We start from the raw sequence: 17160 nt of genomic DNA on the forward strand, positions 1-17160 counted from the left end.
CAATACATACACCCACTGGATGTTTACTGGCATGAAAGACACAACTAAAAAATATTTATGTAATGTTAAAAGGTCAGTTTTCACTAAAGACCTAGCTTTACTTGCAAAGTCTCTGCTGTATCCAGAGGGCCCCTTTTAAGAGCAATTCAAGACAATGTTTTAAGATTATGTTACATAAGCTGCTGTTTCTCTTCTACTCCATTTATCCACACCAACTTTGAAATGCACCATCCTTCCTGTTCTAGAGATGTAAAGGGTGTTTCTCTGTTTCAGGAACTAAGTATTCTTAAAAATACTCATATATAGGTGAGGTAACATCCCCAGCTTCAAATCCAGCCATGAGGAACCTACCAATTTACTTACATTTAATAATCTAATTTCCAGAGAATTTAACCTAACAGGTACCATCTTTCATCCCTCTTGAGAAAGCTTCCTGGCTTTTAAAGAGAAGAATTCAAACTTTTAAAGTCTAAAGTCAAAGCTGGAAGAGTTGTGGCACATTAGCAGAAGAGCTTGCCTTGCTGCTGAACAACATCTGGTGCCTGAGTTGCCTCAAAAGTTTTCAATTCCATGCCTAATGCAAACCAAATCCTCCCCTTCACAAAAACCACAGTCTTCTCCCTCCCTCCTCAAATTAAAAAAAAAATAAATAAAAAATGCAGGGGCCATCTATTGGGAAAGACTTACATGTATTACAAAAGTTCATTACTACAGATGACAATCATTATGATATACTAGTTGTGATGTTTACAATGCAGATATTTGGAGCAATAAAAGCAAGTTTATTTCTGAATTCCAACATACAAGTTTTAATGCCATGCTGCTTGTGTGTTGGGTTTATTTAATGCTTTTTTTCTTCTGCATCCCCTATTTTTTAAGGGTTTTTTTAATTATTTTTTTGAGATGGACCACATACTGTCTAAGAGCTATCCTCGGGCAACAATGCAGGAACAACTCTCCTGACACAACAAAGGCTCTGTGTGTTCTCATGTATCAGAGCCAAGAAATCTGCCCATGCTGAAGGTATTCTTTCCTACTTCAGAAATCAGCACTAATTAAATGTTGGTAAACAGGATCTCTAAAAAGCTGCATCCTTCTGGTTGTTCATTTTCTAACACTGTAAGTGTTTTCACAATGGGACAGTGTTGCCAGTGGCTACAATCTTTACAGTGGCAAGGCCCTGGAAAAAAGAGAGAACCTTTTTTAAAATAAGAAAACAATGTTTCATTTAGCTTAAAAAAAACCCAAACAAAAATCCATAGTTATTCCCATTTTTCCTCCAACCAAAATAGAGCGACTCAAAGTTGACAAAACTCACTGCCTAAAAGAAGAAAGATCAAAGGCAGTGTCAATATTTAAAAGTGATTTTTCTAGTCAGCTACATCAGTTTTATGCCATATGTTCAGCTGAAGCCACAAGCTATGACACCTACAGCTGTTCCGTCATTTAACAGCTGATGAGTTTGTGTTCTTTTTAACAGAGTGAGTTATGTTTGGCTTCAGACACAGCTGTAAAGTGATACCTCTCTAGCCAATACCCCACAACACCCTGCCCCAGCCTTCTCAAATGGTCTGCTCATCATTTCCCCACCCTCTGGCTGATGTGCAGGTCTTTGGGGCTGGACCAGTGACATGAGGTGGCCAGGCTGGGTCAGTAAGGGCAGAGTTTGCCATGTGGAACGAACACGGCACAGCCAGAAAACCACAGAAATTCTGCACCTTCTGTGTACCAGGTGATCCTCGACACTGGTGTCTGTTCACAGGCTGGCAGCAACTGGACTTGAGAGCTCTCCAGTTTTAACTCCTGCATATCCAAAAGCATCATTTCACCATGTCAGCTGAGTTTCAAACTTAGTTATGTTCAAGCAGATCAGGATACACCAAAATCCCCAAACCACACCAAGTAAAGCATCCTGTTGTTCTCTCTGTCTTTATTCATGGAGACAAAAATCAGAGGAGCACCAGCCTTCCTGGTTACAGCCTAAAGCAATTTCTCTCACCTAGTGACAAAGGCACTCAAGGCAGGGGAAAAATTCAGGTCCTGGCCCTGCCCTCAAGATTCCTTGTGCATTTTATCAAATTAAATTCAGGAGGAATAAGGATCACCTTCCTCTGTTGGACGTAACTGCTGTGCTGATCTCAGCTTGCATCAGACACCTGGCTCCTCCATGGCCTTGTGAATCACCCAGTGGTGAAGGTGAAAAGGGAAGTGTTGAAATGCCTTTTGGCATTTATATGGTTAGAAACATATCTGCAAAGTTTGGGTGTCTGTTCTGCAAACACTCAGCCCAAATGCACCTTCTGTGCTTGAATGTTTATTTACACCTGAGCCTTTCTCTTGGTCCACTTCTGAGAGAACATGTCAGGCCCAGACCGCCTGAAAGTACAACAGACTATCCTAAATATAGAACAAAACATTCAAAAAGCAAACAAAATGTACTAACATTTGTGGCAGTTTCTTTAAATCCCACAGCTGATGGCAGGATTGTATTTATAGCAATGAGGACATGAGAAGTGAAGTTTGCAGGTAGAAGTAATCTTTTATTAAAACCTCTAGAATAACTGGAAAGATTAAGCACATTTCTGGTCTTGCAAGCCCCTCCTTGGACACACAAGTTTCCCTCACTGTGCTGGCTGGGAATATAAAAGATGCTATCCCTGTCTACTAGACTTGGCTTTATTCCATAGGGCATCTTTGTCAAGAGAAGAAGGGCACCTATTTGCCTGAAGAAATATTTCATTGCAACTGGAATAATATTTCAAGTAGAATAAGACCCAACCTCAGTTTTGATTCCTAAAGGCGCTTTTTAGCTGTTGCCAAAGCTGTGCATGACATGCTTGTAACAACCAGCAATGCAGGTTAAACTGCACTTGAAATAGGGATGAGATACAGGGGCAAAGATTTTATTGTCTCCTGCATAATTTAAGCCTGAATTATTTAGGCAATTAACAGGTGCTGTCCGTGTGGTGATAACACTTTCTCCCTTATCACAAATTGGCATCTACAAAAATAGACTCTTACAGTCTGGAGACTTTTTTTTTTTTTTTTTTTTTGCTAGAATAAGAGAAGACAAACCATTCCTGAACAGTAACATTTACATTTCACTGAAATAAAGTACGACTTTATCAAAACAGCAAGGCTCAGCACTTTCTGAGCAAGTAGAACTACTCTTCAAGAACAATCAGATGTTATGCAGTGATCCAAAGAGCATAACTGTTAACAAATGTTTATACAGTTGTTATACTGATGTTCTGAAGCAGAATTCACTCTAATTTTAGATTTTATACAAACAACCAAGAAATGCTCTGTCCTTATCATCAACTTCATCTTACTGAACATCTACTTACAGAGAGCATTTGCTTCAGATTCCACTGGGCATAAGTCAACAGACTTCTGTCTGTAAAACAGCAACTACTACTTCTGCCCTTTATTCTCTTTATTTCACCATTTTTCATGTATTAAGCTTCAGAATGCTTCTTGGAATTGCTGAGTGACCCACTAATATTCCACTGAAAGAATTTACAGGACCACATTAGAAATTCTTGGCCTTTCAATCTTTCCAGGTTTCCTGTACAATCTTGTTGCACAGTTTTTAAACTGAATTAAGTGTGGGTTTCAAAAACAACATGAAACGTGCTTCTTCCCACATGAGTTTCTGCAGTGGAGAGCTCATCACTAACTTGTGAATTTAGGTGCATGATTAGTTTCAGAAGGGAATTCAACCTAAGGAAAGAAGTTCTTTCTTCACCCTTGTGACTTCTCCTCCCCCACAGCACACAGCGCCCACCAGGCTCCTCACATCAACAGGCACAGAAGCAGCAGTGCATTTTCTCCTCTACCACAAAGGGAATCAGAATCTTCCACTGTGGCACTTCTGGAGCTGACATTTCCACTGACAGGGGGAATACTGTTGGATTGCTGTCTATGCTTAAGAAAAGGTATCTCTTAATGCTGCAATTTAGAGCCTTTCTGTTTTGTGTAGGGAAGACTGAACATCAAAGCAAATTTTTAAGACATACAAGTCACCCTCTATACAAAAGTACTTGAGGTCCATGACAACCCCTCATCGGTTTTCTTCACTTAGCTTTGGTATAAAGCCATTAGAACTAAAGGCTGTGAATGTTTGATGCAATAAGCTCACACTGACGAAGTTACAGATAAAACCATTCCCCCTTACCTGTACATTTGTCCTGCCTATCAGTGAGGTCAGAATCCCTCTCATTCCATACAGATACAAAGATTTTATTGCAGAGAGCAAGCTGTTTCACTCAGCCAGCCTAAGAACATCAGTATACATGCTGTCAATTTGAGAAGAATAGAAAGAATCTGTGCTCAAAGCAGCCCTTCTGAAGGACTCACAGCAGAGCAGTTCTGAGGCACACACTGAATGATCAGTTGTCCTGTTCTCCCCTATTCTGATCCCGCACTTATTCCTTAAAATACAACTAAAAGACATTACTGGCAATAGCTGAAAGTAGTCACAGCAAGGAAAGTGGAAACATGGCAAGAACAAGCTGGGCAAAGGAACGGAAAACCCGGCAGTAAGAACTGCAACACTACAAACCCTACAAACTGGCTTGATGATGAGCACTACAGAAATAAACTACTTGACTTTACTGTCTATGAACACTGTAATTTGATTATTAAATTCTTGGATGTACCAAGCCCAGAGACAGCCCAGCCCCACTAATGCAGTGTCCAAACAACGGCGCAAAGAATTGCTCAGGGTCAAGGAAGTTCAAGGCCTAATGTGAACTGTCTGCAACTGGACAAGTATTTAAACATCTAAGTGGGGTATTAATCACTACACCTTGAGAGACTGTCATCCTTAATAATCCCAAAGTGCTTTGTAATTTATGGCACAGGACTGCAGCTACCATGAGGTTCCTGGGCAGCAGCCAACTGTTGCTTATCACACTGTGTTGTCTGGATAGGAAATGCTGGCTTTGGATCCTGCAGCGAATCCTTGGGAGGCTTTCAGTGCCTTCACAAGAGAGCATTTTAGTTCATCCCAAGGACCCAGATGTATTAGACTATATTTTGCTCAAAGACAGGAACCAGACTCTACATACTCTGTATGAATTTTGAACCTCCAACTCTTAGCAGCAAGTATTTCATACTGGATTAGCCCATCCCACAGACAAACCATCACAATCACACATGTCCTAAGTACCCAAGAGAGACCAAACTCTCATCATCAACTCTATTTACCAAATTTAAAACATATATACAAGATAATACCTCAAGCAGGAACTCAAACATGACATCACAGGAAGAACCCAAAAGCTTCACCCTGAGAAAAGATACAGCCTATGGCTGCTGATTCCATGTAGATTGCTACAGAATCAGGCCAGTAGAAGTGCTTTTCCAGTCAAATGCTCTACCTGGTTTCTGCTTTCCTTAAAAGAGACACGTACCCTGCACAGATCCTCTTCTTGGTCATATCTCCAGTTTTTCAGATCTGTGATATCTCCATCAGTCAGAGGCTTGGGGAAGAAAAGGGACATTGAGCAAAGCAGCTGGAGCACACATAAGGGGATTGCTGCAAAGTTACCACAGAACTTTATGCCTGCATATTGCCCTTAGTAATAAAAACCTTCGTGAATTACTAAACTTGTAGCCGCTCTGAATTACAAGAGCTTATCATTAGGTACTGAGAAATTTATTGTAAAATTTAAAATTGTACATACTTTAAAATAATTTGTAATTTACCCAAAGTCCTTTGTACAAGAATAAAACAGTCTCCACATTGTATTTGTTCAACCACACTACAAACATAATTTTGCATCTGTTTTTAAAATAAGAGAGCAGCATTTATCCACTGCAAAGGTCAATATTCCCCCTCATCCACGGGTCACTCCAGTTACCTTCTGAAATACACAGGACTCAACCACTTCTGGAAAAGGATTCAAGAACTGCCTGAGAAAGATGAAAACCCTACACACTGCAGCACACCAGAAAAGTTAGTTCTCTCCACTTTGTTTCAAGACTAGAGTGAAAATAAGTGGGAAAAAGTTAAGCTGTTGTGAAGTACCTATAAAAAAAAAAAAGTAGGTCAAGTTTAAAAGTTTGACCTACTGATCTTCTTAGCTTTGGCAAAAGTACAAATGGAGTTTCCATAATGCTGCTCACATGTAAGTGCTGGGTGGAAACCGAACAATCCAAATGTTTTTAACAAGCCTCAGCCATTAGCAGGATTCCTTTTCCCATTATTTCAGACACTTTCTAATCTTGGTTTTGCAGTACACACTACTGAATCCTTACTTTTAAGATTCATATATTTATATCACTCTTGCATCGATTTCGGTGTCAGTTTGTGGCAACAAATGTGACAGACACACCTAAAATCAGCTCCAAGCTGGTTTCAAAAAACCATCATTGTTTGTGAGACACAGGAAAGCTCCTGAAGCCACAAAGCTGAAGTCTCAATAAGCACCTTTCCCACAGGTTGTACTGTCCACAAAGCAGCTTTGAATCACAGAGTATTCTGAGCTGGAAGGGACCCACAAGGATCACCAAGTAAAGTAAAAGATAAACAGAAAACAAACCTGTATCTGCACATACTGAATAGAAATTCATTCTACAGTAACTGTGCATGCTGCTGGCAAGGAAGTAAAGGCAAAAAGGTTATTCCAAATATCTGAAGCTTGAGTACCTTATCAAAAGCACCTACCATCAGAAAAGACAAATGAAATGCCTGTGATTCTGTGATTATTTTCTCCTCAGTGTAATAAAGTAAAATTGTGACAGCAAACAAAAGTTAAAAAAGAAAAAAAAAAGAAATTAAAGCTTTGCTGCTAAGGCTAAAGGAACCTTTTGTGATAAAGATAGCACCTTTTTTTACAGAGGAAGAAATTGAGGTACTACCACAATAACTTGCCAACATCCAAATTCAGCCATGCCAGATGGCAGATTTGACAGGTAAATACAAGTTACTGGCTCCCAAATCTGACCTCTGTAATCGGGTATTTCTTTCCTAATTCTTTAACACTAATTAGAGAATGAGGAATTCAACAGCATTTGGTGGAAGGTAAACTATTCATTTTGTACCTTCACGTGCTAAAGAGAAAACAAAACGTGCCTCTCACAGGAGCAGTATCAGTTTGTGTTTTTAAAAAGCAGATGCAAAACATCAGTTCCTCAGTGGACAAAAACAATTGGCTCTCTCATCTCTGCTCTGGCAGGCTCAAGTAACCAGGCTGACACAGCTCTCTTTCATGGGATTCTTCCTACACATAAAATAGTTCCATATGTTTAAATGTTGACTGGTTGAGTAAGCACAAAATTAATTCATTACAACAATGCCTTGCTATTGATTTTTCTTGTGCCTTAAGGCCTGGTCAAATACAGAACCCAAGCACAATTCAAACACTCTTCTTTGTCACATTTTTACATCTACAGTCCCAAAGTGGAATGGAAATGCTCATTCTGAAGATGGCACTGACCCTCCCAGTCCAGGCAGAACTATTAACAGACTACTCTTGATAGAATATTCAAATTATACGGGGTTTAGATTCTAGTTCTTATTTGGGTTTTGTGTTGCTGTTTTTAAGGCACTGGCAACATCTCTAAAATGCAAGTAGTTGGCAGTGCCTGCATCTTAGAACCAGCAGCTCTTAATCCCAACTCACCACACCTGGGAGCATCTATCAAAGGAATGTGTTTTCCTGAAAATTTGTTTCCAGAATCTAATTTTTACACTCCGATGTTCAGATGGTTTAGGAGATTGCTTTTCAGCACTCACCTCTTTCTAGGACCTGATGGCACATAATTCTTCATTCTCTGTATCCTCATCCTTTTTTTTTGTTTTCTCAGCATGCAATCCAAAGAGGTTCATGAAAGGGCAAATAACTTCTCCTGTCACAGTCACTACACGACAGCACAAAAAACATTAGGAAAAAGTAATTTTGTAGAATTGCTTCCAATCATGTCCCATCATCCTCTACCGAGAAGAACTGGGAGACACACGCTGTGTTTTGAGTATATTGCAAGGTGCTTAACAAACGATCACCAGAACCCTTTTACAGCCAGTTTTTGAAAAGCCAACAATCCATACATCACAGAAACAAAACACTATCTCCTTCAGTGGGCAGCACAAGGACTGCTCTATATCCTGACTCCTCCACAGAGGAGCGTTGGGCATGAACAGCTTCCCAGCACAGGCCCCGAAGGGCAGAAGGCAGTGGTAATGTGCCAGCCTGATTTTCACATAGCACTACTTTTGGAGCAGACAAGTGTACTTAGAACAACAGTTCCAGCTGCAACCCAAGTCTGCACCCTCTTTAAGCTGTTGATGCTTTATTTATTTTATCTATTCTGTTCTATTTAGAAATACTCATTCATTCAAGTACCCTCATGTGGTCTTGGGTTTATTCCATGTATATCAGTGCTCCAATTAGAGAAAAACCTTTCAGTGGTCTCAAGCTCAGCAGGAGCCAGGAATCACTGCTTGGTCATATCACCTGGGACAGTTCATTAAGCTGATCCCAACACAGCTACAGCTCCTGTTGGAACTGCGAAGCAAAATTCCTCAGGAAGAGCTATGACATGCAGAGGAGTAACACTGAACATCAGTAATTTTCCACTTAGCACCAGACAAGTTATTTCCCAGGAGCAGGGAGGTAAGTGCCTCAGGAGGGACAGCCTGCTGAGTATGGCTTGCTCCTCTAGAAGACCACAGCTACCACTGAGTCTGGAATCAAGCTTCACAAACAAAAACACAACTCAGTAGGCAAACCCAAGAACTACACATGGCACTTGGGAAGATACACAGAAAGGCAGCATTTGTAAACAGGCAATTTAAAATAAGTGGCATGTTGTAGATTCACAATTCACTCTCACACTGTTACTGCACAGTGAGACACAGAATGTTTGATACAGAAGTTCACATGGAAAGTAGAATTCCTAACACAGGTGACCTTGTGCTTATGTCACAGATGTGAGATGAAACTGGAAGCTCTGCTGAACACCAATATCACCAGGTCAGCACTGTGTGCATATGCTGAGTGGCCTGGCCATAACATTATACCCCCTGTTCCCTGGTGATCTGTGGATCAGCATAAGAGGATGGGATATATATTTGCTTTAGGAGTTACCCATCAGAGTTAAGCATCCCTAAATTCTGACATCCATATTAACTTAATGAGAGCTATAAAAAAGGCACACGTTGTTCTGTAGATTGGAATCAAGTGCACAATCCTGCTACATAGGAAGGGATGACTAAGTCACATAAACAAACTCATAGCTTGGCTTTCTGAAGGGAGATTTTATTTGATTAAATTATCTTCTTGAATTATTTGACCTATCCTAAAAGCATTTCAAATTGTCAAACCCCCCACATGTACAGCTTTTAACATCTCTAATTTCAACTGTGCACACTATTCCTACCCTCTTCCCTACAAAAGGGTTGAGAGCTGAAGCTTAGAGCAGCTTCTATCCCCCTTCCTCCCCTACTGAAGGCAAAATACCAAAATCATTAAAGACTCTCCCACACAAAAAAAAGGAACATATGGAGACAAAACTATCAGCTTATAAAGTTCTTCTCAAAAGAAGTATAGAGATACAGGAGCAAAATTCCTTCCCTCTGAAATCAGTGGCACTTTAGGCATTGGTTTAAATTAAAGCCAACTCTGTCCTTATTTCTCACCCAGAGTGTCAGTTTGATAAGAAAAGGCTGTCAGTGAAAGAATACTGAGCAGCCACTGGTTTCCAGATTGGTTATCAGTGCTCTGCACTTGCACAGCACGAATAACGAAACCTCACTGAGAACTCTCTGAAATGAAAATCCATTTTACTTTCATCTTTCCTTTATAATCTTAAGGATGTGTGAAATATCCAAAACTCAGCTAATGAACAATTCTTACAAAGCGACATAAAGAGCCAAATGGAGACCTGGACCAGTGTTCACAAAGGTGTGGTTCAGATAAGCATCTGAAACCTTCAGTGATCTTGGTTGCAGTCCTTTGCTCTTAATTGCAATGCTGGAGAGAAATTTTTATAGCCAACATTTTTTCAAACGACTGTAAAACTTATCTTTAAGAGTAAGATTTAGTAGACTAATCAGCCCTTCTATATTGATTCCACAGAACACAGGTTCCTTTAAAAAAACATTGACAACCATCTAGATTTTTCAGAAGAGCATTAAAGCCACTGATTTATTTTGCTATCCAATTTAGCAGAAAACCATCATTATCTCTGGAGTAAGAGGTACATATTGTTTAGCATTCAAATCAGAACAGATTCGTTTCTTTTTTTTTTTTTCCCTCCTGAAACATAAGCCCAGGTTCCCAACATGAATGGCTGTAAGTGCTGCCTTCCCAGGACTGCCAAGACCTCTGCTCTGTGCCATCCTCCACCAGCTGCAGTGTTGAGGAAACCAGGCTGTTCCACACTGCCTTTCAGCAGCCAAGCAGAGAAACAGCCACCCCCCCTTCCTCCTCGGGACTGGGCTGACTTGGAGAAGCAGAATCTACAAGAATTCCCACAGGAGGTGGACCTAAGAGCACAGAGATAAAGCAAAGAAATATTGTCTTTCACAAAATAGTCCCTTTCAGCAGCAGAGTGAGGGATGCTTAAAAACCCCCTGGAAGCTGGAGGCCTTGGATGTGCTCCAAGCACGGTGTCTGCTGAGAGCTCCTGAATGTCACCAGCAGCTGGGACAGGTTTTACCGTCAGGGCTGTGCCCTCCTTTGCCAAATCTCTCCCCAGCAGGCTCTGGGTAATGAATGGCACTCATAAAAGCACATCATAACTCAGTACCACTGTGTTTGCCCCAGGAAGGCCTTGGTTCAATGGGCATCCTCACACTTCCTTCCTTTGCAGTTTGGGCAAAAGGCTCAGTTTAGAAGATCTCAGCACTAGAAATACACATTTATATTGCTTTTAACCAGAAGTCTTACAGTGATACATTGAATCCCCTATCAACAAAAACCTACAAAAGAGTCACTAAGGAAGGATGACAGCTAGCTCTCCTTCATGGTTCTATCAAGACAGCAATTTGTTTGGCTTCAAAACACAGCAAAGAATGGAAAAAAGACTTAGGTCTGTCAAAACACTATTTGACTAGTGAAGTCCTTCAGAAAAATCCACACAGATTTCATGTTTGCCAGCCTAATTAAAAGTAATATCATTAGTTGCACCTCAGAAATGGCAGATGATTCTTAATTAATCATCCACCAAGTAACTAAGAAATAATGACTGCTACTTATAATATTTTAGGAGACAGTTTTTGTATTATAAAGAGATATGAAACATTTTTGTTTATGAAAGAATGTAAAGGACTAATGTAATGTAAAGTGCTTAATTCCCAAAGGGCCTCCTTTTTCCCTCAGTGCTGTTTTCAAAATAGTTTTTGTTCTCTCACTTCTACGTGGGCAGAGAGAAACCAACACCTTCCACACTGCACAGGATCTGCTAATGTGAGGCAGGACTTCAGAAAGACATACTTAAATATTTAAAATTATTTTTATTTGACTTCAAGGCCCTGAAGAAGGGCTCATTACTGCAGCACTGCTGCGAGGTGGAATTCTAAGAGTAAAGAACCAGCTATTTTCTATAGCCACAGGCAGGAAGATCATCACAATTAGCCACAGGAGGAACTGTGAAGTCATCTGGGGAGTTCCTGAATGCTGCACTTTGGGAAGGGAAGGGACTTGTTCCTCTGGTCTGGAGCATGCAGGAAAGGCCAGGTTCTAGACTTGGTAACTAGAGGCAATTCAAACAAGCCATTAGGACAGTCTGGTCAGAGGGAATGCCCACTCAGCAATTCCCTAACAGGCAACATTTTCAATACTCTACTTCATTAGAATAAAGGAAATATGACACCATTTGAACCCCAATCCTTTTACATCACACTGAATGTTAGCCATGGAAGATGCAAGCCAGAGAAAGAAAGTTTTTTAAACCCTCAGCAAGATTATGGCAGAAATCTTTAGACCAGGACCATTTTTCTCTATACTAACTTGTGGTTTGCTTCAAAATGATAAGTTTAGGAAAAGTCATACAATTCCCTGAGTTGGAAGTGACTCACAGGAATCTCATCAAGTCCAGCTCCTGGCTGGGCACAGGACAACCCCAAAAATCTCATCATGTGCCTGAGAGCCTTGTCCAAACACTCCTTGAGCTCTGTCAGCCTTAGTGCTGTGATGACTTCCCTTAGGAGACTGTTCCGTGCCCGACCACCCTCTGGGGGAAGAACCTTTTCCTGAGATCCAACCTCTGTCTCCCCTGACACAGCTTCGGGCCACTCCCTCGGGTCCTAATGCAGGTCACGGTGGTTAATTTAATTTCATCTGTTTGCAGTAAGAACGGCTTCCTCTCCTGACACGGAGCTTTGTGTTCCCCGGGGACACGAGATCAAAGAGCTGCCCTCCTCCTGTTATCTCTCCCTGCTCCACTGATCAGACCATGCAGGTCCTTATCAACAGGCTGAAATAAATTGTTCGTACAAACAATTACACCGTTAGCAGAAAGGCAGACACACAAACCCTTGTTCTTTTAAAGAAAACAGTACCACATCTAAAATAAAAACCACATGGGATCTAGACTTAAAAGCTGATAAAAATCAGCATGCAGGAGAAAAAGAAAGAAAAAAAAAAGAGATGAGGGAAAGCAAGAACTTCCCTGCAACAAAGGAAACGTCAGTGTAGTACGAGAGACTCAAAACCTGCCACGAACTGAGCGGAGCCTGATCTGAATTCCCTGTCCAAGGTGACGGCACCCGGGAGGCACGGGCGGGGATGCAGAGCCCGAGGGGCTCGGCGGCTTTGCGGGACCCCTCGGGGCACCGGGAGGCACCGCCGGGAGCTCTGCCCGGGTCGGGGGTCCCGCCAGCCCCCGGCCGCTCCGCCCGCCGCCGCACCGGGGGACCTGGAGCCCCGGAGCCGGCCCGGCCGACCCCCGGCACCCCCACCCGGGCAGCGCCTCCTCGGGGCAGCCCCCCCGGGCCTCCCCGCGCCCCGCCCGGCCCCGCAGACCCTCCCCGGCCACCTGCCGGGTCCCGCCGCCGGCCGCCCTCACCCGCGGACTCGCCGGTGTTGATCCAGTCCGGGTTCGCCAGGCTGGCGATGGCGAAGATGTCGGCGGCCAGGAAGAGGCATCCTGAGATGATGGTCAGTTTGTCCATGTCCTCCGGCTGCCGCAGGGGCCGGGCCGGGGGCGCCTCACGGCCGCGGCTCCATCGGGCCCGCGCGGCGCCGGAAGCGAACCCGGCGGGCGGGGGGGGGCGGCGGCCGCTCCGGAAGGGGAACCCGCGCCTCCGCGCAGCGCCCCGGGCGGGGCGGGGCTTCCCGAGGGGGGCGGGACCGGGGCAGAACGAGCAGGGCAGGGCTTTCGCTAGGAGGGCGTGGCCAGTGCCGAAGTGGGCGGGGAATGCCCGGGGCGCGCGTAGCGAGTGGGCGGGGATTTGTTGCTGGTGGGCGGGTTGGTCGTAAGTGGGCGGGGAAGGAGGCGGGGCCTGTCCGAAGGGGTGGGTTTAGATTGACAGAGGCGGGGCCGAGCCACTCGGTGGGTGTGGTCTAAGGGAGGGGGCGGTGCCTCGGGGCGGGTCTGTCGTGAGGGGCGGGCGGTGCCCGCAGCCCCCGCAGCCCCCGCGCCGCCTCCTGCCTGCCCCGAGGGGGTTCTGACACTTTCTCCGCCGCTGGGTGATCCCCTGCCCTCTCGCATGCCAGTCCCCAGAGGTGTTTTTGAACCGAGGAATGAGCCGCTTTTGGTCAGCGCCAAGGGCTGCGGAGCTGTCGCAGGTCTGCCTTCACCACAGAAACTGCCTCCAGGTTTTCAACTCACCGCTCTCTCCCCGTTTGCGATGTTGGGCGTGAGCCTAAATTTCGGAGCTGCTTCTGTGGCAGTGCTGAGGACAGGGGAAGGGCTGAGGTCCCGCACAGGGACACGCAGCGCTGTGCCTGTGCCGTGCCTCTGGAACAAAACCTAATCAATCCTGGCTGCAAATCCCACCCAAACAGAGCCGGGTTGCATGGCACGCTTTTCCATGGATTCAGAACCGCGGGGAATCCGTGGCCAATAAATGAACAATGCGCCAGTTGTGGGAAACCAGCCCAGTTCTGGCCACAGTAAATCTGTGCCTTCGATATTGCCATCCCGCTCTGGGACCGCGGCAGCGAACGAACCCAGCAGCCCCCACATCTACAGGTACTTGGAAAATACCTAATTGCTTACATATTTTTTCCCTTCCGACAGCAAACACCCACCTGTTTTTTTCCAGAGCAGCACAACTGATCTATATGGAACGTATCGGGAAGCCAAGTGGGCGATTGTCTGTGCTGTTTATTTTTATGTTAAGTCTTTTATGTAGACAGGAGGCTATACAAACAAAATGCAGATGTCAGTAAAGTAATCTGAAAGTGTTCAACAGCAATCAGTAGGATTTATTATTTGGAAGACAAACCCTGTACTTACATTCAATTGAAATTGCCTATACTTGACAGATTTTCTTAAGGATGGAGAAAATAATAAGGCTTTTGATGAAAAACGGCTGAAATTATTCCCTTTAAACCAGGAAAAAATTGATGCATGGAAGAAACATGGATTTGAAAAATCCATTTGTTATAGGCATGCAATATTTTCTTGAAGTCTTTTAATAGCTGGAAACTCCTCTGTTCTATTATTTTGTGCCCTGTTCCCTACCTTTCCCGAATACTTTGCCATTTGTAATGAATACTTAAGTAACAGCACTATTGCTTTTTCGCTGTGCAAAATGTGTGACTTTTTAAGAAATAAGTTTCTTTCTACTACGAATTCCAGTATATTTATTTGCAGAGAGCTGGTTTATGGAGTACTGTAACTTTTTCTAAGTGTTGCTATTATGGCTTTTTGGCAGCAACTCAGCAGGCAATGCCTCTGTACAGAAGTAACTAAGGAGGAGAGGCTTAACTATTTGGACAATTAAGAGTGGGAACAGCACCTGCTCAAATGTCCCTTTAAACCTTTTATTGAAGAATGATATCACACTTTCAGCTAATAAAGTTTCCCTCTCACTTTGCAAAGGGCAGTCGCCAGCACTGGGAAACCTCTCAGCACACACTGATTGCAGCACTGATGGCAAATATCAGGATGGCTGAACAAGGATTGGTTCTCTCAATGTTATGGGATGGGCTGGATCTCCAGTTAACAAACCTTGTTGAGAAAAGCTCTGCAGATAACGATGGAAAGCTAAAACCAAGTAAAAAGAACCAACTGTGATGTTCAAATGTAATAGCACTGAAAATATTCTTGTTCTGCATTTATGCTTTGAGCCTGTCTCTGATTTATTTACACTGACGCAGATCAAAAGCAACTCAATTTAAAATTACAGAGAAAAGAAACCAGCACAAACTGTATAAAGCTCAGTGCCAGCACTCCATTGTGATAAAATACCTGTGATCTTAAAATAGCTCATATGGTGACTCTTTCATAATCAGATCAAGATTTAAGTCTATACTTTTTTTCTCCAGCAAAAACAGATTTCCTATTTATCAGCAGGTTTGTCCCAAAATAGTTTGACTCTTACCTTTATGTAGCAACTAAACTTGAATAATAACATTCTTTGTTCACTGTAGCATTGTTCGAGTAATTTCACTCTACAAGTAACACCCAACTTCCCAAGGCTTGAAATTCATTTGCCTTATTGTTTACTTTTTTATTTCTCTTTATTACACAGAGTAGCTGCAAAGTGGCAATGGAGCAATCTCCGTGCTTTAACAATCCGTGCAGGTGTTCACTTGCTAAATGCTTTAAACCCGAAATGAACCCCATCAGTACTAGCAGACTATTACCAGTTATTAAGGGTTTCTTGTGGAACATCAGACACCTGTATTAAACTTGTAATTGAAAGCTCTGTAAATGGGACTGCTTCACATGGGTCCCCAGCCCAATTACAGCAGTCACATGGATACAGTTTGGAGATGATAGTGTGCTACATTAATTCCAAGCATTAAATTGTCTCTAACATTGGGATCTATGAAGCGAAGACTTGAGTGTAATGAAGTCATTTAGAAATTTACTGTCTGTACAGTGAAAATGCCTATCTTTAAATCAGAACAATTTTCCCAGTATTGCCTTTACAGTCTGGGCAGTCCTTTCTTCTTGCACCTTTCAGAGAGAGTTGGTATTCCAAGCACTAGGAAGAGATATCTACTTGTTTGATGAAATGAAAACCCTATTTTTAGGAGAGGCTTTGCCCTTTTGATCCAAGTATAAAAATCAGTGGAAAAATCTAGAGCATAAAATAGACATGGATTTGAACTAAGTACTTTTGAATTATTACTTTCTTAGGAGCTGATAGTTTCCATCTATGCCCTAAAACACCCCCTATGACATACAGAAGTATATGTATGATACTGATTGGATTGTTGGTTTGTCTCATGGGTTGGGGTTTTTTTATACATCTATAATTAGAATACTAATCATTGAATATTAAGAATATGCATCACTGAAACTAAGCAGTTCTAATTGCAACAATTTGAAGAAGGCAGTAAAGGCTGTAAGAACATGGAGTCAAATTATTTGTGGCGTGTGTTGTGTTTGGTGGCTCCTTGCTCTGCAGCAGACACAGGTATTGCTTGTTTAAGCCCCGTGCTGGTGTTGCAGTTCAGTACAGTGTTTACTGATACTGCTCCCCTGTGTTTCTGCCAGGCTGCTGACAGAGCTTCAGTTTGCTGCACATTGACCCTCTTGCCTTATTCTCAGTCCCCCCAAAGTCACAGGTTTGCACAGTAATTGCAGCTCCCTCCATACCCCATCCTGTTATCCCCCAGGTATCCAGAGGGGCTGGGGCTCCTGTGCTCTTGGCTGCAGTACAGACTGCAGCTCCGTGCTTCCCACTGGCAGCTGGCAAAAAGAACTTCATTTGCAGCCTTATCCCTGAAAACACCCAATCAAACCCATCCCAGTGCTTCCTGCTGGAATGCCGCGGCTCTGTAGGCACCTCGTCATCATCCCTTGGCCTCGCCCATGTGAGGGTTGTTCTGACGTGCCCTCTGCTGCCTCCACAGGGAGCATAAAGTCTGGTTGGCAATCGAAGCCCTCGAAGTCAGAGGCCTTGTCTACCTGTCACAGCCACGGATCAGGACAACTGCCAGCAGCTGAGGATACCAAGATGAGGGTCTTGATCCAATCCTGTAAAGGGCTTATCTGTTTCTTTATCAGCTTAACTACTGACAGTACTTA

At 43.2% G+C, this 17160-nt stretch overlaps 1 protein-coding gene across 2 annotated transcripts in view; it reads right to left on the reverse strand.

The window, feature by feature from the left end:
* Positions 1-13195, reverse strand: part of MOSMO (modulator of smoothened) — a 29951-nt gene extending 16756 nt beyond the window's left edge. For both annotated transcript variants that reach the window (XR_007629183.1, XM_050317320.1), the window contains exon 1: positions 13018-13195. Coding sequence is in view for 1 of the 2 variants with exons in the window: in XM_050317320.1 (XP_050173277.1) it covers positions 13018-13123 (106 nt within the window). In the remaining variant the exon portion in view is untranslated. The remainder of the gene's footprint in view (positions 1-13017) is intronic.
* Positions 13196-17160: the final 3965 nt, after the last annotated feature.

This window comes from Myiozetetes cayanensis, unplaced genomic scaffold, assembly GCF_022539395.1.
Source record: "Myiozetetes cayanensis isolate MyiCay16 unplaced genomic scaffold, myiCay2020 scf20-37, whole genome shotgun sequence".
NCBI classification, from domain to species: Eukaryota; Metazoa; Chordata; class Aves; order Passeriformes; family Tyrannidae; genus Myiozetetes; species Myiozetetes cayanensis.